Raw genomic sequence first — 22,549 nt, 5'->3', positions numbered from 1 at the left:
AATTAATTTGTTAAAGAGGAGAAATAAATGACGATGATATTTTTTTTAAAAAGCTATCAGCTTTACTTAATTTTTTTAAAAAATCATCCGTTGCTGTGCTTGGGGGAAAGAAATCCTTTGGAGCAATTTAGCACTCTGCAGGCAGCAGTCGGGACAACCCTCCCCTATAAGAGGGTTGTCCCAACACAAATAAGCACTGGAAAGAGTGAAGCTGCTAATGTTTAAAAATATATACAAGCAAGAATATACACCATGGCCACCTCTTAATTATTTAAGGAAAGGAAGATAAAGATACAAACCTCTCCACCCCCCAAAAGTATGCCTTTTGGGATTTTTCCTGGCTTAATATAGCTATTACCTGATTATGGAGGATAGTGAATCCCTTTTACTTCCCCCACAAAAGCGCTTGGACCTGTTTGTTTGCAACTGGCAAGCTTAATTCCCTCTGGAGTCCTTTGCCAAGAGGGAAAAAAGGTATAGCTATTTTTAGTTCCCCCATAACAGGCATAGGCAACTATGCCCTCCAGATGTTTTGGGACTACAATTCCCATAATCCCTGACCACTGGTTCTATTAGCTAGGGATGATGGGAGTTGTAGTCCCAAAACATCTGGAGGGCAGAGTTTGCCTATGCCTGTTGTAAAAAAAACAAAAAAACACAGAGATAGATGCACAGCAAATCTTGAGGCCTGTGCACACCTCTTAGCTATTCATAAGTGTTTCAGACTGAACAGAGAAAGTATTATACAGACTGAAAGGCTTTGTTTAGGGAAGTTTTTAATGTTTGATTTTTTTATCGTATTTTTAATATTCTATTGGAAGCCACCCAGAGTGGCGGGGCAACCCAGTCAGATGGGCGGCATACAAGTAATAAGTTGTTGTTGTTGTTGTTGTTGTTGGAAATTCTTTCTGAAACTGGCTTAAAATTTATCAATTTCCAGAAAGCAAAAAGATATAGGAAGGATGGTAGCTTAGTGACTAACATAGCACATGCTTTGCATGCAGAAAGTTCAAACTCAATTCCTGGCATCTCCAGGTGGTGTGAGAAAAGTTCCCCTGTCTGAAACTCTGATGGGCCACTGCCATTCTGTGCAGACAATACTGAGCTAGGTGGACCAATGACATGACTATTGGGTGGCATTTCAACTGAACCACATCTCACTATCACAGCTTTTGTAAAAGAGCTGGAACGTAGATGAATGGAGAAAACCGCACATTTCAAGGGATTCATTGGGAAAGGGAGGAGGCGTTGCAAGTATCATATTAGGAAGACTGGTTTGTGTTATTGATGTACTCATTCATTTTCATTTTAAACGTGCCTGTGGTGAACAGGTTCATATCATGCCCCCTGCAAATCCCCAAAATGGTAGAGACAGGGAACAGCTGTCATATAACGAGAGCCCTGCAGCACCATAAGCACTAACCAATTTGTCACACTGCAACCTTCTGTAGATTAACAAACTTACAGTAGAACCTCTACTTACGACCACCTCTACTTGGGCCTGATCCAAGTTGCGACCACAGCAAACCCAGGAGTAAATACCGGGTTTGCCATGATTCGTGCACATGCAGAAGCAGCTTCTGCCATTTGCACACGCGCAGAAGCAGCTGCTGCTGTATGCACATGCACAGAAGCATGCTGCCGCCAAAAGCGCCTGCACACAACGATGCTTCTACCAGCGACCCAGATTGACTTACGGACAGACCTCTGGAACTGATTACATCCGTAAGTAGAGGTTCCACTGTACTAGTTTTTGGGGTTTACAATACCCTGTTGTTTTTGTTGCAACAGACTAACATAGCCATCTCTCTGGAAGTTGCAATACAAGAAGGAATCCCAACTCTGCGCAATCAAGAGCAGGAATCTTCTGAAAGTCTGGCTGTCACTGGGCTATAGTTGGAAAAGGAAATAAGCTAACTGGATTTTTAAATTATGTAAAGTGCTTTTTGCCTGCTTAAGGCAAGAGTATCTCCTTGGAACTGTTCTTCCCTTTGAAGATCTCTATGTAGCCAAAGAGAGAGAGAGAGTAATGTTGCTGATGCTGTTCAGAAGTTTGATTTCATAAAGAGATAAGCTAAGAGCTTAGGAGAACAGCTTTTCTGAAAACTCCATCTTCACACGTAGAAGGTGGCTAAGAGAAAGGAAGCAACTCATTTACCAGGTTTCTCATATTCCCCAGTTCAAAAGATAATGCTGTGTTATCAATATTTGCAGAGCTTCCTGCAAAGAGAAAATTAAACACCACCTTTTGGAGGCAAGAAAGGTGTTGATATTACATTCACGTAGATGTGCTTAGCAGATAAGTTGTTGCTCCAAATGTTCAGAGTTATTTTAAAAGTACTGTATCACTTTGTACACAAAAGCACCAAATCCAAATTAGTGGTAGATGATGCTGTCCAAAGAATAACAAGAAAATGGGTCCAGGCAGCCTATTGAAAAGTTTGGTTTAGGGATTCAATTTCTGTAACAATTCAGCCTTTCTTTTGTGATGGTTTTGAGTTCACGGCCCCCAACCAAGAGAGCCCCATATACATGTGCAAGTCACAAGAACAGCAAGGGCACTTTCTGACTTTCCCAAACGGTAACAGCTTACAACCACTTTCACTCCCATTACCTAACGACAGATAGAGAAATATGTAAAATCTTCTTGTGATGCAGCATATAGACCAAGCAAAGACATCTTCCTCAGCATAGTACCTCAGTAAATTAGCCTAATTTCTTTCCACTAAACTTTACACATTTAACAAAATGAATCTTGGCATGTTATCCAGTGCTTTCCTACCACTTTGGGGTTCAATGCTGTTCCAGGTGTAAAGAGACTGGAGCCCCCCTGAAAAATACCAGTGGTCTTGAACCAAACAATCTGGCCTTGACACTCTGTGCTGGGAGTCTGCCATTTTCATCATACTGGAGTGGCATATTTACAGAACTGGCACACTTCAGGAAGACAACATGGTTGTGTCTTGAGCCTGCTGACGATGTTTAATGACAACCCAGAGGAAAAGGGTCAGCGATCAGCAGCTAAATCCTGCTCTGACTGAAACAAACTTCTTAAGTAACTGGCCTCTGGGTTACGTTGGCTTCCTTCCCGGTGTCAAACTAGGTAAGGGAAACCCTACACACCAGATGCTGGCAGCCACTGCCAAGTGAGGTATCAAAATCTGATGAGAGAGCAAAGCTCTCTGCACAGCAATAAAGAGAGCGGATAGACTCACCCGTGTCTGTCTTTGCTTTTTTGGCTTCAAAATAAGATAAAATAACGTACTGTGGGGAAAGAACCATTTGCAAAGGGGAGGGGGGAGGAAAATCAGAGAAAACACTGTTTGTGCAATCAATCAGCAAGGAATGCCAGCATGAGATGTGCTGCGAGAGAGAGTTCCTTACCTCCCTTGCTGCTGAGGCTGAAGAATATCCAAGAGAAGTTGCTTCACCTCACTGGGTGACAGCTGGTATAAATCCATGGGGGGCATCTCCCCTGCACGGATCTTCAGTTCATACTTCATGGCATGCACAATCCATCTGAAGAATAAAAACATCAGTTAACTCAATCTTTGTTTTTTAAAGATCCAAGAGGAAACCGGGGGTGGGGGGTGGACCTGTGAAGCTGAAGTTTCCCCAATCAAGAAAGGTAGCAGGAGAAAATCTGATGTTATTAAGAACATATTAAGGTCTACACAACCTGTAGCCTGTCAAGCTGAGCACAGCCAATGTACTGCAGAGGAAACGCCAAAACAATGTAATAAAAAGGCATTTGATTGTGTGTTGTTTTGAGGATTTAAAACCAACAACAATAATGACTGAATACCAATTCACTTGATTTCAGTTCCTGACCAGAGATGAAAATGCAAACAATGGCAATTTCTGCCTCCTTTTCTGTAGGACTTCTCCAGCATCCCAAACTTTGAGTACTGAGGCTGTCTTCATGTGGCTGCCTGAATACAGTTGTTGAAGGATGGGTGACAAAGGACGTCCAGCTATTTACGGTGGCTGGAGGGGGAGTCTGTTTATTGTGATTTGACTCTGCACTTAGTTATTCCCAGTTTCTTTAGTTGTCCCATCAGTTTGGAAAGAGAGAAGGAGAGAAGGACCTTTCCTGCAAATGACTGATTCATCTGGGGTGCAGGATGTGGAAGGGTTGCCCAATGCATCTTACCCAAATGCTTCCTCAGTTGCCAGTTGCTGGAGAGAGCACTCTCATAAGATGCAGTTCTTTCAGGTGATAGAGAGGATTGGCCAAGGAAGCAGCTGAAGCCTTGGGTAGGTGCATCAAGCCAAGCCTTCCAGTGCTGCATTTGGCAACAGTGACTGCTCTTGGTGAACAACACCTCCAGAGTGTCCCCTGGCACACCAGCTATTGCAGCCTCTACCCCACCCCACCCCTAAACATCTACTAGCTAGTACAGAAGCCAAGAGGAACAGGTTGAAGGGTGCAATGGGTTTTTAAAAGCTAGACAGATTTCAGGAACTAATCTTCAAGATGTGTCATTTTAATAGCAGCTTTTAAGCTTGTTCTCTAAGAAAAGAAAAGAAAAACTTAAACAAATTATCTTGTGCCCCAAGGCACAGTTAAATGCTCTGGAAGGTCTACTCTGCGAGGGTATAGCTGAAAAGTCTGATAACATGAAATGTGGCCAGCCAGCCATCTTTTGCACAATTCTCTGAAAAGCCGTAAACGGCAAACAGAATGTACTGTTTACTTCGACTGCTTAATGGGCTATTCAAATTGCTTCCAAAAGCTGGTGCCTCGCCTTTAAAAGACAACACCATTTAGATGAAAATGAACTTGTCTGCTCAGTGGAGCTAATCTGGACCAAGTCACCTCACCCTGCTTTACCAAATAATCATTTAAATTAGAAGTTTTGTTTACTGTTTAATTAGCCTCAACAGACATCTTAGAAATACATTTTTTTTGGGGGGGGGAAGCACTGACATTCCCATGAGTGCGTCTGTGGCTAAATGGCAAAATGCCACTCTAGCATCAACCAAAGCACATCTCGGGCCCACAATGTTTTACATTAACTGTGCTTTGTTACTGATTAAGATTCTGGAATTATCTCAGAATAAATTGCAATTTGGGTGAGAATGTGGGAAAGCTCTCCCTTCTCTTTAAAACTTATGGTTAAAGTAAATATTTGTACCATAGTTACTGCATTACAAAAGAGAATAGTTAATAATGTATTTGTAGGGAAGACATAACCTGTGCTAATTGTTGCTTCTTAAATGATACAAATACTGTTTGCTTGTAAAGCCCTGAATGGCTTGAAGTGTTCCCTCCCTCCCACATTTCCATACCTACCCAGACTATAAGTTCAGATTCTGAGGCCCTTCCCTGTGTGAGGGCTTATTCAGTGCTGGCTCCCATGTTGTAGAGCACCCTCCTCAGAGAGGCTGGCCTGGTATTTACGTCATGATTTTTTGCAGCACCAAGTGATTTATTCTCATCATTTAAATTTTGCAAATGTGTTAGTACTTTTAGACATTTGCACTGCTGCTGTCCTCACCACTACTTTTACCTAGGTTTGTTTTCCCTAGGAGTTTGCTTTCAGTAGCAGAACTGAGTGCTCAGTCCTTTCACCTTCAAATCTGCACCTGATTTTCCACCAAGCTTTCTTTGCTTTCAGCAGACTAATCTTGGAGTGGGGAGGGCAGGCACTCTTTCAGATGCTGCTGTTGTTAAAACTGGGAACCATAGACCCTTTCACTTCCATTACAAATCACCCAGAGATCTACCACTAGATCCCAAGTCTACCTTCTGCCTGCAACTGCTTTAACTGAGTGTCAAATCCAGCTGAGAAATGAGGGAAACCGTTTGCTATTAAGAGTGTATTTAGGTTTTCAATCATATACAAAGTGCCAAATAGTGACAAGGTTATTCTTGCGGGTAGCACTAAACCTCCTCCATCTCTCTCCCCTGACACTCTTCCCACCCTCAGGCTGTCTCCTACTTATTTACTAGTAATAGTTGACTGCTCTGGAAATATTAAAAAGGACAAATCAAACACAACAATGAGAAAAGCTAATAATAGAAAGAACGGAAAGGGGAGCATCTACAGCCTGTGGATGATTCTTGATCAATGGCACCTCAGCTGCCAAATCAAGGGGCACAATGAAGGCAGTTTTGGCTCCAGAGACCAGAAATGTGACAAGGATTAACATGCAGATCTACTGAAGTAGCAGCATCCAACTAAGAGAAGAAGGATGCAGTGAGGAGACACCATTCCCAGCCTCAGTTACTATTCTGGTCTCTCTCCCTCCACCGGCCCTCTATAGAAAGCAGCTCTGATACAATACTGGAGAACACTGCTTGGAGAAACAGCCTGAAGGACACACACACAGATGCTGTTAATTCACCAAGAGGTAGGCATCCAATTCACTGATGTATCCTCCACCTGCTCACATGAGATGTTCTAGTAATGCAAAGCAGCAGATGAAAAATGGCACGTACACGCCCCTTCCAAATCTTTAGAGGCATGGCCTGCAAAAACCTGACTGACAGCGCCTGGGTAGTAAACATTTGATTGGAGGTGTTTACGGTAATGGGGCTGTCAGGGTCTGGATCTATTTCAGCATGAAAGCTGGCACACAAATCAATAATGAGGTACCAAATCTAATCATTATCAAGCCAGAATACTATTTCTGGGAGAAGGTTAATTCTGTTCACTGGAGTGGATGATAAAGGTGAAATAAAGGAAACTGAATGTATGGAATTAACCTTGGAAGAAGCAAGGAGACTGGTTTTCTCTTTCTGATACACACACACACACACACACACACACACACACACACACAGACTATTTAAATGGGCAAGAGAAGCTAATGAAGGCTGCATAAAAATCTTGTTATTTGTTTACTTAGTATGTTAAGATCCTGCCTGTCTTCCACCATGGAACTTCAGAGGGCTTCTTTCCCATCCAGGTGCTGACCAGAACTAGCTTTGCTTAGCATCCTCAAGGCGGCTGTATCATGCATCCTCAGACCACACTTGTTGAGCTCTCTGAAGCCAGACTGGCTCCCTCCTTGTCCTTATATGAGATCAATATTTCAGCTACCCATTTAGTAGTTCCATTGAAACATATGCTGCCCCGACTGCGGTGTGCCTCTTTACAGAGGTCCCACTATCAAGTTCTAAAGAACAGAGGTGGCTAAAGTAAAATTGCAGAGGCAGTGAAACTAAAGCCCAGATGAGCTCAGAATGCTCCCTGCAAACTGAAGAGTTAGCTAGGCCACCACTGCATCACACTCCTAATTAACACCCAAGCAAGCACTCAGCATCTAAAAGCAGCTAAGTGGATTGTAAAAGGGAAAGGAGTATGGCCCTTAACAGCAACTAATTAACCTGCACAGGAGGAGGAGGAGGTACACAACCCATACAAGGTGAAACGATTTCCAGAGGGGTAGTCATCTTAATTTGTTGTAACAAAAACAACTAAGATGCATGAAGTGTTATTATTTCCTTCTGGCCTCACTGCTTATGTTTCCTCAAATCTACTCCTGCGAACTTAGGTTAACGCTTCTTGCATCTGCTGAGGTAGACTCAGCTGTCCTTCATGGAGTAGCTTATGCCCTGGGGTAACCAATATGTTGCCCTCCAGATGCTGTAGGCATCATCCCAGACCATCCCTCAGGCACACTGGGACTGATGGGAGTTGTCGTTAACGGCATCTGGAGGTACCACAAGGGCTACCTCTGGCTTATGCCACAATGAATTTGTTAAGACTGTCCCCAAACTCTGTTTTTGTTTTCTTGTACATAGTGAAGTTACCTATCGCAACAACAGAGGAAGTATGGAGGATTTATGCAAACTCCTACTTCCCAAAGCAGCATGGCTGGAAACATAATCACCAATGCCTTTGAACAACTATCTTGAGTTGTTCAAATCCACACAATCCACCTGGGCCATATTGACTTGTACTAATTCTATTTTGGTGCTGGGTAACAATGAGTGAAGGAACTCAGACCCAGTCGTTGACATATTTTACTGAATGACGATATACAATGGAATTTGTCAACAAGCTGATTTTTTTAGAGAGTATGGATTAATTATTTTTTTTAAAAGAACTAGTTATAGCAGAACCAAAATATTCTTGTGCTGGAAAGGCACAATACACCCGTTGTACAAAAATTAAAAGGTGGCAGCATTTGTTAAAAGACTATTTTCTTCTCCAGTAGAGAAACAACCAAAGACATAGATTACAATTAAGAATGTAATGCATCCTGTTTTTGTTGTTGTGAATGGGGAAGTATTTAAAAATGTAACACTATTTAGCCTTTTATTTATATCAGGTTTAAGAGGGAAAGGTGGCATTTTAGAAAAAACTGAACTTTTTTTGTGTGTGTGTGTGTTATGGAATAAGGTAGGCACATAAACTGATTGCATGAAGTCTAAGAAAGCTTCAGCAGCGAGGTGTGGAATCAGAAGAAGAAACTGGTATTGGATGGAAACAAATTTAAATTCAGTCTGAGAAGGCAAAGTAGCAATAAGGCAGAGATATCCAAGGGAATAAAACATAGCACCATAAAAGCCTGGAAAAAGCCAACTTCCCTTTAAAGCTTTGTTTAGGGCCATGTAAAACGACACATCAATGCACTGCCGCAACTGGGCTGCTCACATCGTGAGCTGCTTGCTCTTTGGATCAGTCACGCACACAAACATCTTCCTCCAGCTTGAATGCAGAAATCTGTGGCACTGAAAGTGTTACAGCAATAATAAATCCTGCTAGATAGCCAAAAGCTAAGCTCTGAGAGGCTGAAGGAGCGAAAAAGGCAATCCACAAATCACTCAGTCGGCTTACTCCCACTGAAGCCAATGGGGAGGCACCAGTTTAAGCACACGTGCATTGCCTTAAGTGGCTTGTGAGTTATGGGCTCTGTATGAAATGGAACTGAGTTGAGCATCCCATTTCTAACTGCTATGGCAACTAATTTTGATCAAACGATGAAAGCTGATAGAGGAGATGCATTGTCTTAGGTTTCTGCTACCTCCAGGCAAATGGAATAGCTAGATCCAGACCCCAGGTATGCCATCCATAATTTATTGCTGTGTATTGTGTTTTCGGTGCTCCAGCACAGAGTTGCGACAGCTTAACAATCTAAAGTGCCATTGGGAAAACAGCATAAGCACAACACTAGATGAGAGCATAAATTACACAGGATTTGCCACAGGGAACATCCAATGACTTAGAAAATGCCTGCCAGGTATGTTTTGAGCTTTACCCACGAGCAAGAGGGGTTGCCTCCCTACCGCTAAGAAAATACTTTGATTGGCTGATTTATTTTTCTCCACATAGTTCAACCTGTAGACTCAAAACTTCTGCTGAAATTGCCCCATCCTTTGCCAGCTTAGGCATTAATCCTATACAGTATACAGACCATAGGTCAGTCGTAGAGAATCTATCTACTTTGCATGCAGAAAGTTCTAGGTTTAGTCCTTGGTATCTGGAGGGAAATCAACCTGAAACCTTGGAGAACTGCTGAGAACTCTGGAGAGCTGCTGCCAATCAGTGTAGGTAATACTGAGCTAGATGGACCAAAAGTCTGACTCAGTATAAGGTAGCATTCTGCATGCTTATGCATACAGTGGCTTGCGAACAAGTCTAACTGAACATAGCAGGAATTAGGGTTGTCATTCAATATAAGAAATTAGCCAAGTAACTGTATGTGTTTTAGTTTATTAATATATTGATTAAACCTGCATAAATTTGCATATCAAAACAATAGCTCTATAGAAAGTTTTCAAATTGTGGCAGCAAGTATCATTTTAGAAGAGATATTCCTTGTTCTCTCACACACAGGAGAAATGCCCTTTTCAATATATCAGTCAATCCAAAACTTTTTTTAAAAAAATGATTGAGTGACTAATTGCAATGAGACACTTGGGAGGAAGTGAGCTGTATGGCATATTGGGCCTAAGTCATTTTATTTTATCTATTTTTAAATTTATATCCTGGTCATCCTACTAAAGGAGCCCAGGATTGCAAACAAGAAGCAATAAAACAATAAAGAAATCTTAAAAGCAATTCCAGTATAGTAGGTGCAGAATGGGAAAAATCTCAACTGAAAAGGCTTGTTGGAAGAAGACCATCTTCAGTAGGCACCCAAAAAGTCAACAGAGATGGCACCTGTGTAATATTTAAGGGGAGGGAATTATGAAGGGTAGGTGCCACTAAAGTCCTAATTCCTACACTGTGCAGAACCAACCTCTTGATAAGATGGTATCTACATGGGGTCCTCACCTGCAGAGCATATACTTAGGTATATAAGGGGTGAGATTATCTTTCAGGTATTTTAGAGTTTTAGAGGTTAGAACCAACTCTTGGAAGAGAACTAGGAGTTGAGACAGACCACTGGCATGTTGGTTTAATTGCTCTAGCAGACCAGCCAAGAAGGCAAGCAGACCCCCATGTCCTGGACCTTGATTCACTAACATTAATATTCTGAATTATTATTTCCTTCAAAGAGAGCAACCTGTCTGCTTTGTTGGTGTGCACACTTTAGAAGGCAGGCAAAGGCCACCTCGGTTCCTCAGATGATCATGAGAATAAAATTTGAAGTTGGTTTACTAACCCCACTCGGATCTTCAGCATTCCATTAAAACATTCTGGGGAGTTGGAGATGATCCAGCCAATATGAATGACAAGTTCTTGCTGAAGAACAGCTTCCCTCTCATCCTGCAAATTACACTTGTTGTAGATGATGTCCTTAATTGCACCAGGAGACAAGGGATTAGATATAATTTCTTCTTCCTGGCCAAATGCCCCAAGAGTTACCTAGAGGAATATATTAGCAGCAATTAGAACTACAACCTGAAACAGGAAAGCAGTGAAAGAGTCCTGATTCATTATACCCCCTTGACTCAACTCTCCCTGTTTGCATCAATATTGGATAGAAGGGAGGATAATTAGCTGAGTTAAATTTAAAGCCGATGGGTAAAAGGGGGTTTACATGGCTTTGTTATTTTGTATTAAAACAGGCATTTGTAATGAAAAGAAGCATCATTCCAAAAGGCAAAATAACAACTTGGGAGAATGTGTGTTCAAGAACGCGGCCTGATCTGCCCTGTTGATTCCTTATGATTAAAACTTGCCAGGTATAATAGAAGATAAAATTGTTCTAGTTCACTTCTAGGGAAGCAGGAGGGCAATTGTCTTTCTCTATGACCACCATTAGGTCTTCACAGTCATGGAATGCCTCCCTGGCAGCCTTCAAGGCCTTACTTTGCCACAAATTCCAGTGAAAGGTGAGAAGAGGGTAAGCGGAGTTGCAGATGAAGGGTTAGGGAGGTACAAGTTCAGGTTGTTCTGGGAGTGGGGCATGGCATGGATGGAACAGACTACAAACCAAGGGGTTCGGGTTGTTCAGGGGTGGGGGCACATGGCATGGAAGATGCAAGTTTCAAACCAAGGATTCAAATTGCTTGGAGGTGGGGGTTATGGCATGGCAGGCTACAAACCAAGGATTTAGGTTGTTCTCGGGGTGGGCATGGCAGAGCTGGTGCAGGTCTAAATCCAACTGAGATGCGGGATGCATAATCATGGACTCTTTGTGTTTAAAGGCCCCCCTCCATATTTTCACTACTACATTTTAACACAATGCTACAATGCCTAATGTTAGGTTGCTTAACATGCTTAGGTTGCATCATGCATCTATCTGTTTCTTCACATACAGACACACCCTTGGTGTCAGCAATGCTGCCCGTCCTTTTAACAACGATTGATGAGCTGTGAGATCACATTTGGACATTCAAATTACTACCCTGGTTTCTCTACAGTTATGGCCATTATGTCTGCATCAGAGTCACCCAAGGTTCCTACTAAGTAGGCTTCACTTCTCACCAGGAAATGAAAGCAAAGAGTCCTACCATCTGTTCCCCTAACCATTGCTAAGGCTCAGGCAGCATTACTGACTCTTGGACCCCGAGCAAAAGAAAAAGGAAGCTCTCAGCCAAAGCAGACAACAACCAACAGTGCCAGCTCATGCTATATAAAAGCATAACATTTTAAAAAATGATTACACAGTGCACTTGTGATGGAAAAGCCCCCTATAAAACAACACTGCCTTCCTGTAGGGCAAGCGGCTGGGGTTACAGCCACAGTTTTGTGAGCAAGCATGCTCCAGTGTCTTTTTCCTTTGGTCTAGAAATCATTTGAGGCACTTGTCAAAGCCAAATTCAATTCCTTGCTGAAACATTTACTTTCCCCCTTGCTTTTCATGGTTGATCCATACTTTTGGCCTAATGTAAACTCTGTAAAGTCTAGACTCTTCAAATTTATAAAGAATAATTGCTTGAAAACATTTTTAGCATATTAAGTAAAGTTGTAATATGCTTCAAGGAAGCACCTTCAAAGTACAGTACATGCCTTGAGAGTCTTGTTAGCACTGGTGGAGGTTAAATTAAGCTCTTGAATTGGTTTAGCCCCAAGAGGTTGATTGGACCAGCATGCCAGAAGCTAAATCCCTAGCATGCCCTTCGAAAGAACCCTGGGTGTTGATGGAGCTATGACATATTTCTGTCCATTCCTGAGAAACTGCTGTCCATCATCTTCCCAAAAAAACCTGCTAATTTTTTAGAACCAGCTCAGCAAACTACTCCCAGCACAGAGCTAGTAGGTCTGAAGTATACTATTGTTCCTCAATGATCTGCTTGCTCTCTTTGATTTTGCCTTTCCTCCATATTATTAATTATTATCATCATCATCATCCATCATTATTTTAAATCTTCTTAGAGTTCAAGTGCTCTTGTAATACTGCAAACTCAAAAACCCACTTAGGCACCTAACTATACTATAGAGCAGGGTTTCCCAAACTTGGGTCTCCAGCTGTTTTTGAACTACAACTCCCATAATCCCTGACCACCAGTCCTGCTAGCTAGGGATGATGGGAGCTGTAGTCCAAAAACAGCTAGCAACCCAAGACTGGGAAACAATGCTGTAGAGGAACAGGTAGAAGCAAAGTTGGGGAGTAGCCTTAGCTTAGAGCACGTGATTTGCATGCAGAAGGTCTCAGGTTCAATAACTAGGTTGGACTGGGAGACCCCATATGAAATCCTGGAGTTACTGCCTGTCAGAGTAGGCATTACTGAGCAAGATGGAACAATGATCTGACTCAGTATAAGGCAGCTTCCTATGTTTCTTGTGTCCAGAGCAACTAAGAGGTCAGCAACCTTAGGAGAGATGCATTCTCCTGTAAAGCTACTCTGTGGGCAGTTCTTAGCTGGGAGCAGGTGTAGAAAGTACAAAGAGCTGGTTGGCAGCCAGATAAAATCTTGGTGGCATGGCTATAAGGTATGCTTCTACTGGAAGGCACAGGATCCTGTGTTTAGGGTGGTGGTTGAATTCCCTCTCAGGTGAGCAGTTTGCATGACAGCATCATGTTAAATGAATGTGTTATAAGCACACCAGAATAAAAAAACAACTGTGTACCATTGTTGTCCAAGATTGACAAAGCCACTGCAAAGTTTGGAAGAATCCTATGAAAAAAAATTAGACTGCACCCAAAGCTACTTACTTTGGAAAGTTTCTATTTAGATGGCCAATAACAGCTTTGGGCATCATACAACCGTGTCAGCCTTTAAAATTGTTGTGTCAGGAGGCAGGCAGAAAATGCTTCCGTTTGGAAATTTTGAAATAATGTGTCTACCTGCTCCTGGAAGATAGCTGCTAAATTCTCTTTAAAATGACAATTGCAGCAAATAATCACTGCTTTGTTACACTTCTCATCCTGGCACCCCCCATTTTCTCCCTCTATCTGCCAATTTGCTGCTCCTGCCTCTACTTGCTTTTTATATTGTACGCATCATAGGGTAGGGACCTGACCCTTGGCTATGCAACTATACAAACTAAGCCTTAGGCGCACTGATGTTGCTTACACAGAATGACAAATAATAATAACCCCTACTTCAATTTTTTTAAATGAAGAAAATGCCTTACTCGTCTAAGACATGCCACACTGTTCCTGTTTTAAACAGGGCAGAACAACAGATGGTCAACACCCTGCTCATGGCTACACAATATGCCCAGGGCTAAGTTCCGGTTTGAACCCAGGGATTCTAGACTTGAAACAGAGCAATTTGTCAAGTGGACAGCACCCACTCTTGCCCTCAAAATCTATTTATTTGGAGGCCTGGTGGGTTGTCTGTAAAAAATAAATCTCCCCTACTATGTGTGTTCCCTTTTCAACCCAGTAACTCTTAACTATTAGCTTTCTATGTTAAGAACAACCACCCATCACCCAAGCTGTAACTTATAAAGTATTTCTTTTTCTCACATGTTCTCCCCACTTAACTACATTTAATGAGCAAATGTCTTTACCGTGGGGTGGGGGGGTGCTACAGGGGTGGGGAGGGCAATACAGCAAGGAAGGGAAACCAGTTTGCTAATCCCTGTTAGCAGGGTGCCAGCATTATGCTTGCACTGGTCCTATGAAAAGGTTTGATAGAGCAGCCATTATCTAGATTGGATGCAACTTATTTTTATTTATTTATTTTTAAAGGCTCCTCTCTTTTTATTAAGCCAACTAATGTAAGAATCTTCAGAAATCTAAAGCTAATGTTTTATCTGATTAACAGTTTCAAAAAACACAGACTTACCTGTTTGCCCTGAACTAAAACATTAGTAATGGACGGTGCAAGGCTGTCCACTAGTTTACATAAAAGACTTGCTGCGAAGCGCACAACAGACCTAAGGGCAGAAAACAGAGCAGTCCTGCTGGATATCAAACACGAGTTTAATGAATTCGAGAATCTGTTTGAAACTGTGTTGCCATATTTCATCAATCCCCAAAACTAAACATTAAAATATGTATATGGTATTTTGTACTTGAGTTCTCTTTTCGTGAAAGCTCTCTTTTTTTGGGAGAGGCTAAATCTTCAATTATTTAAGCACTGAAACAAGAACACTGTAAAAACGGATATGTTGGGAACACATTTTGAATTCATTAAACTGCATACAACATTGCAAGACATTGCTGTTCCTTTCTCTGACATTGCAACATGATGGCTTGATAAAAATTATGTAAAGAAAAAACATTGCTTCAGACCTCCTTGACAATTTGCATTCAGAAAAAATTCTCTCATTAGATAGGTGTTCTAGCTCTTCTGTTTTGGATCTTCTGAATAAGAATTAAGGTAAAAAGGTAAAGGTAAAGGTACCACTGCCCGTACGGGCCAGTCGTGACCGACTCTGGGGTTGTGCTTAAGAGGCCGGGGGCAAGTGCTGTCCGGAGACACTTCCGGGTCACGTGGCCAGCGTGACGAAGCTGCTCTGGCAAGCCTGCACCAACGCAGCACACAGAAACGCCGTTTACCTTCCCGCTATAAAGCGGTACCTATTTATCTACTTGCATTTAGGAGTGCTTTCGAACTGCTAGGTGGGCAGGAGCTGGGACTGAACGACGGGAGCTCACCCCGCCGCGGGGATTCGAACCGCCGACCATACGATCGGCAAGTCCTAGGCGCTGAGGTTTTACCCACAGCGTCCCTTAAGAATTAAGCTACTTAAACCAAATGCCATTGTTGCCTTTTTGTATAGGAATTCGAAGTGTTTCAGATTCCTAAAGACACTGCTTGAGAAAGCAGAAAGTTTCCTGTTGTGAGGGAAAGTTACAGGGCATGCAAGACATATTTAACACCACTTGACAATCTCCTGGTCTTAAAATAAACTAAACATACCACATTCATATATGTAGGTAATGAATTTCAGTGGTCAAGTTTTGGTAGCCACTTGCCAAAGACAGCAGTGTTTTATGGTGGATTCAGTAGGTCCATTTTGATAGTGATTATACTCGCCATATGCAAAGCTCACTTCCCCACTAATGAAAAATATATGCAGCCAGCCAGCACATATTGAAAACTACATATGATCATGTGATCGGAGCATTCACAGCATGAAAATAATGATCACATTAACCCAGGGTTTTTAACCTCTGCTTCTCAGACTGAACAAAATGCACTTCTACAAGCAGGCAAAATATATGCTCAACAGCCGCTTGCAATGAATCCATTATACTTGTTTTTTGATTCAAATATTCAGCCCCACACCTGAAATGTTACAGCCCAGCAGCAGATAAACCATGTCTTCTTCAGCTTTCTATGTGTATGCATGGATATACCATAGCAGTGAAAACATAAACCATGTAAAGTGCTGGGTTTTAAAATGGGCTGCAGTGTTTAAGAAGACTATCTTTTCTACAAAAGAAAATCAAACGTAACAATATTTCTGAAGTAACTGGATGTTTCACATTGCCCAACACAGAATTTGTAACTGCAACTATCATTTTTCACAAACATTAATGAATGAGTGTGTGATATTTCACTAAGGTAGCGTAAAATCCATCAACCAAATTGATGTGGATTTGTATGATGGCGGGTGCACACACTCCTTAAAATCAAGAGCCAAGCACTGGGAAAAGATAAAACAGCAGCACCATAAGCAAAGACCATCAAAATGCAAATAAGACAGCACATGTCAAGCGGCACAGCTCCAAACCTCTATGCCCTTTACCTGCTTCCCGTGGACTACCAAAGTTGTAATATGGGGGGCTAAAGAGGCAGCGAATTTCTGAATGTATGCCGCACTGCAGCGAAGCACCAACCTAGATGTGGCATATGACAATTATGAAAGAGGAATTCAAGAGGAAGACCGTTTCCACATTTATTTTGTACAAAATATGCCTAGTGATCCAGGGACTTTAGAGAGCTAGCTAGGCATGTCCAAGAAGAATGGTGTGTGTGCGCCTTGAGAACCAGAAACTGAAACACCTACTGGGGACGCTGAACTAGCCATCAAATTCTTTAGAAGTGATTTATTCCGACATGTTGTTAGGAAGATATGGCCGTAAGAAGGGCTTGCTGGATCAGGCCAGTGGCCCATCTAGTCCAGCATCCTGTTCTCACAGTGGCCATTCCAGATGCCTAACCTATGGGAAGCCCACCAGCAGGGCCGGAACACAAGAGGACTCTCCCATCGTGTGGTTTCCAGCAACTGGAATCCGGAAGCATACTGCCTCTGACAGTGGAGGTAGGGCATAGTCAACGAGTTGGTAGCCGCTGACTTATGACAGCTTTTTAGATAACTACAGGGAGCACAGGCCACAATAGCTAAATGGAACCCCATGTACAGAGACAGTATCTTTCCGGATCCCAGATGCTGCAGACAAACAAGGGGAAATAGCTGCCACTTTCATGGTCTCCTTGGGAACACCCAGAGAAATATGACTGGTCACTGCTGTTAACAAAATGCTGAGCCAGACACAGCATTTATTATTCTGGCCACTGACTGGCTTACGGAGAGCATCTCAGTTTAATTCCATTCCGAGACAGAAACAGGTTTCCAAAAGAAGATCACTAGACTCCTTTCCTTGCACAGCTGAGGTATCACAGGAGCCCATTCGAAAGACTGATGGCCAGACAGCTGCACATTTCTCCTGTTTTACTGTACATCTAATTCTAAAGGTATTGGGGTGAAGCAATGACATGGGAAGCAAGGCATCAAAGCAATCATAACTGGGTAGGAAATACAGATGACACGCATGAACCTTAAAAATAATGACTTGTATCCAAGGCAGCAGTAAGCAGTTATCAGTGCAAGGATTTCTGCCTGCACAAAAGGACTTTCCCCCTCTCCTCCCCTTCTAAATCTGTTCTGTGGACTCCCCCAACCCTTCAGAGCAGATCTTGGGAGAGCATTGGGAGAGGAAGCAGGGGGCAGGGCAGGGAAAGAGTTCCATTGTGCAAGCAGAAATCCTTGTGCTGATGGGACAGTTACTTAGTGCTGCACTGGATGCATGCCAACATGTATTTTAAAGGGCTTAGCAAAAGCAGTTTTAGCAAGTCAGTAATTCCCAGAGTGAAAAGAATGGGTCCTATCTAATTCATAACATCCACGCTGCAGTAATCAAAAGGGCTTTTGAATAGTGCAAGTTGTCTGTTAATGCAATCTTTCTTGGTTGTTTTCCCTCCTTTTCTCTTAACCAGCACTCAACTCTACAGTGTGATTCATCCTATAGGTGCTATCAGGACTCAGTCAGTTTTCAACAGCAGCACTCACTTCTGAACACTATGAAGAGGAGATGAAAGTGTTCCTCACCAGATGCAGAGTGCACTTACCACTGAATAACTATAGAGAATCCTTCAGCATCATATATTAAGGGGAAGAGCCTCCAGATAATATACCAGTGTTCCAGCCAGAACTTAAGAACCCACCTTCCCTTTTCTACAAACTTAAAGAATGGCTGCACACAGCCGGAAGAGGAACAAAAACACATTATTAAAGTGTATGCATTAGAACCCCCCCCCTCCAATGTAGCTCATTTACTTAAATTGCAGAAAACTAGATGTAAAGATGTGTAGCACAGAATTCAATGAACATAGTGCAAAAATATTAACAAGAAGCTGAACACTAAATACAAACCAGAGCTTTCTGCTGCCAGCTTTTCGATAGATTCTTTCAATCTGATCAGAGACCGTACCTAATTCACAAGTAAAGTGAAAAAGAGAAAAAGAAAGAAAGGAAAAGAAGGTGGAAAGGTTATACTGCAGCTGGATAATAAGTTTGATCTATGCTGTAAGCTCATTTCATCTTGCTGTGTAAGGGCAGCACTGCCAATTCTGTCCACAATATGAAATACCTGATGGACCCCACTTTCCCATTTATGAATATGCAAGAGCATAAATGTATGTGCATACGCGCATTTTGCTTACGTACTTCACTGGTTTCTGGCAGAAAACAGATGAGCAACAGGTACCCTTTGGCAATTGTAACCTACGGAGCTTGCCCTTATCATTCGTAAGCTAATGTACAGTTATGTAGCTAAGCAGTTAGTATACCAATTGCTAATGTTTTTACTAAGGCGAGCCCTTTGTGCAATGCAGGCCTGTAGTTGCTTTGTGATTCTGCACTAGCAGAGCAATAGTTAAGCCTCTTCCAAAGCCCTTATTTGTAGAGTTTCTTCAAACTGGGCCACAAGAGTCATTTTGATGGAACTTGTCAGAGAAGCTAAAAATGGAGCAAACCAGCTGGACTGAATTACCCAATTGCTAAGAATCCCAGTGCAGATTTTCACTATAACCCTACTGAAGAATTTCACTCCTAGTTTCTATTAGTTATATAATATTACTTGTTATATAGTTTCTCATATATATATATATATGTATATATTTAGGTGTGTGTGTGTGTGTGTGTGTAAGCTTCCTGTAACATAACAAGAGGGAGAATCAATCAATTGGTATGAAAACTAAACAAGTTTTTGAGGCTAGACAATGCGTTCTATGGAGATCTGTCTTTAAAGAAAGTCCAGGAGCTCCAGCTGGTTGAAAATGCAGCCGCTGTGGTCCAGATGGGTATATGGCCATCACATTCAAGAACACATGTAATATACTATCTGTACAAGCTTTCAATTCATTTCCAGCCCCAATTTAGAGTGCTGTTTTTCACATTCAAAACTCTTAATTGATTGGGCCCAAACTACTTAATGGAAGGTCTACGACCATCCTGCTCACACAATGAGATCTCGATCAGAGGCCCTCTTGGTGTGTCCACCCCCAGGTTTGTAAAGTGGGCATCCATGATAGAAAGGGCCTTTTTGGTGGTAGCTCCACACCTTTGGTACTCTCTCCTAATAGAGATGAAGCAGATGGCTGCACCTCTGACTTTTTGGCCTAAAGATTGACCTTTCATGAGTATTTTTTCCTCCTGCTCACTGGACGGAGTTTAGAATACTGTTATGTCATTGGAGTTCAGAATCTGTTTTATTTTGGAGGTTTTTTTGGTAATATTGATTTTATTTTTACTTATATGCTAAGCTACTAGTCTGGAAAAATAGACACGAAGAGGAATAATAATAATTTTATTTGTTTAGCATTCAGGGCATTCAGAACTGAGGGCATTTGAAGGCATTCAGAACTGAGAACTGAGCCATAAATTTGGCTCTTGATTTCTTAAGCTGCCAATGCAAGTAAGCACTCAAACTCACTTGGTGTAGCAAATTCTTCCTGTGGCTAAACCCAGACAGATACTTTTTATATAGAGGACAAAGTAAGAGTAAGACAAAATAAATAAGATCTATGAACCAGCCATTCTGATACTGATTTATGTTTTTCATTAGCAACACGAGGATGGTCATCATGATGCAATCAGCTACCTCTGGAAAATGGAAAGGAATTTATCTCCTTATCACAGAGAGATACATTTTAAACAGATGTGACATTGATCCAAAAGTTTGAATATGTTCCCCTTTATTGCACAAACTGTTTTTGGCAGACAACGTGTAACACATATGCAAAATATTATCATTGAGATGTTTTGCAAAACGTGTTACATTTTAAAAAAAGAGAGGAGTAATACCTGGGGGGGGGCTGGGTGCTGCACTTGTGAATTGATCTGTGTCTCTGCACTTCTTAAGGCAGTGCAGCCAGTTTTAAAAACTGTATTAAGCTTCCAACAGCAAGATTAAATTAACATATTTGTATAGAAAACCAATGTGCAGATTCTACAATTTCAAACATGCACAACCTGCATTCCAGCTTCACCTTACCATAGCAGATGAAACCTTCTTCCCCCACAAACCACATGCTCAGAATTATAAACAGGCAACCATATGGTGTGCAGACTATTTAAAAGAGTTAATACATTTAACAGTTCATTCCACTCTACAGTGTACGAATGCATGTTTCCCATTTTAAATTGAAAGTGCTTTAATGGAGAGGAAAATAGCAACACAACTTGCAGTGTGCATACCCATTATTCATGTTCATCTATGGATGTGCAAAATTAACTCCTGCAATCATACCTTCCTTGGTGATGAAATTCGGGCCTTCTCTTTTGAGCAAAATGTTCAGCAGAATTGCTTGGCTTGCTAGGCAGTTGCAGTCCTGATAAGGAACAGCCATAAAATGTAAATCAATAGCAAGGAAATGCCAAATGTTACAAGTTTAAGTTGCTTTTCATTGATGCTATGTACACAAAACCAGGTGTGTTTGAGGAAGGCGTCTCTTCGGAAATTTCAACTCTCTATCTCATTTCCTATGATGGTAATGACACTTAACAGGAAAAAAGACTCAGTCTATGTGAAGGAATGCTCACTTGAAAGCTTCCAGATCTATATAACAAAGTCAGAAAAATTGTAGGACATCCTGAGTAGTAAATGTTACTATGTGGTTCTATACCACCAAACTCTAGCCTGAAGTCCTCCAGATGTTATGGATCATAACCCCTATAAACTCCAGCCAGCATTTCCAGGGGTCAAAAATGATAGAAATTGCAGTCCAAAACATCAGGAGAGCACCAGGTTGGGGAAAGCTGGTCTTAATCCCTGAATGGGTTATAGGCATTTATAAAAGATTACCATAATGAAATTAAACACTGGATTCTCCCAGATTCTATCCCTGACATTGCAGTTCCTTAGAAAAACCTCTACAGTGCTTGTGGTAAAACATGCTAAGTACCCGATTTGAAGACCTCTGGACCAGATAGGGTAAACTCTATGTTTCCTCCTGTATTATCATCACCTTCCATATTTTCTGTTTTGACAAAAAGGTGAGGTTTGGGAATATTTCATGAACATTCCCGCTTGCTTAGATTAAATAAAACAGATTGTGTAGGATGCATGCCAGTGTCTATCCTTTTCAGTGAGCTGCATGCCTTAAGAGAAAAGCACAGATGGGTCACAGTATATTTAGTTTTCCTTTATACTTACATTCAGTTTCTGAAGAATCTCGTAAGTCGGCCTGTTTTTCCAGTCATTAGCATTAATATCCGGCTGTTGTTCCAGTTCAGTCAAGTGTGGTGTGCTGGTTTGTCTCTTTACTTTTGAATGTTTTGGGAGGTCAAGCTCCTCAAAACTCTTAAATTCTGGAGGCCTGCAGAAAGACAATATTGAAATCTCCCAAATCCAGTGAAACATTTTAACTATCAATCTTTGTAATTTGATTTGGTGGTGGTGGGGAATCTAGTGAGGGGGCTTTGGGATGCTATAGGTTAATGGCCTACTGTAATTTGATTTCAAGCATACATACTCTTCTGTGTCACTTATTCTTAAGAAATCCAGTTGTTCAACGACTGCTCCAGAAATTATTGTCTGTAATAGAGAAGAAAGGGAATAGGAGAGAAATAATAAAAGTTAGCAAAGACATTACACTGCCCTTGTATAGGATGATCCAGAAGACTTAACTAAGTGGGATATATAGAAGCTATTCCCTCCAACTAAAGCTTTTAAAATATATGTGCTAATGAATGTTCCCATCTTCAGGCATGGTGCCAGGTTGTTCCTGGTGAGACAAGAGAACTGCAGCTTTATGTTCCCTGATGTTACAAGTGGCATTGGCAGGGGAATGAATTAGGGCAGACCTGACTGGGAATGACCCAGCTCATGTCCACTGGATAACAAGGAGTGGCCAGCAGCACCATCACTTATTCTCCAGCTTCCCATCCTGTCCACGCTTGGGATCAGCAAATACATTAACACTACACACCACTGTGGATGTGGGTTGAACACAGGTTAATGACATGTGTTTTGTATGTTATTGTTTCGTTTGCTACTGTGTTATATATATTTAATT

General features: G+C 41.6%; 1 protein-coding gene across 10 annotated transcripts in view; it reads right to left on the bottom strand.

The window, feature by feature from the left end:
* The window catches only part of PHKB (phosphorylase kinase regulatory subunit beta), a 130,392-nt gene that overhangs the window by 7,370 nt on the left and 100,473 nt on the right, over positions 1–22,549 (bottom strand). For 6 of the 10 annotated variants that reach the window (XM_083626003.1, XM_083625999.1, XM_083626000.1 and 3 more), the window contains 7 exons: positions 22,007–22,068; positions 21,688–21,850; positions 20,782–20,863; positions 18,405–18,462; positions 14,585–14,675; positions 10,564–10,766; positions 3,385–3,519 (listed from right to left, as the gene is read on the bottom strand). In XM_083626003.1, coding sequence (XP_083482129.1) covers positions 3,385–3,519; positions 10,564–10,766; positions 14,585–14,675; positions 18,405–18,462; positions 20,782–20,863; positions 21,688–21,850; positions 22,007–22,068 — 794 coding nt within the window. Of the gene's footprint in view, positions 1–3,384; positions 3,520–10,563; positions 10,767–14,584; positions 14,676–16,496; positions 16,588–18,404; positions 18,463–20,781; positions 20,864–21,687; positions 21,851–22,006; positions 22,069–22,549 lie in introns of all 10 variants that reach the window. The other 4 variants (XM_083626002.1, XM_083625998.1, XM_083626005.1 and 1 more) reach the window with 1 other exon arrangement.

The sequence above is a fragment of the Podarcis filfolensis genome (assembly GCF_964270895.1).
Source record: "Podarcis filfolensis genome assembly, chromosome: 8".
In the NCBI taxonomy this organism is placed as follows: domain Eukaryota; kingdom Metazoa; phylum Chordata; class Lepidosauria; order Squamata; family Lacertidae; genus Podarcis; species Podarcis filfolensis.
Note: the sequence above shows the minus strand (reverse complement) of the source record. Positions and strands in the feature narration are given on the sequence as shown.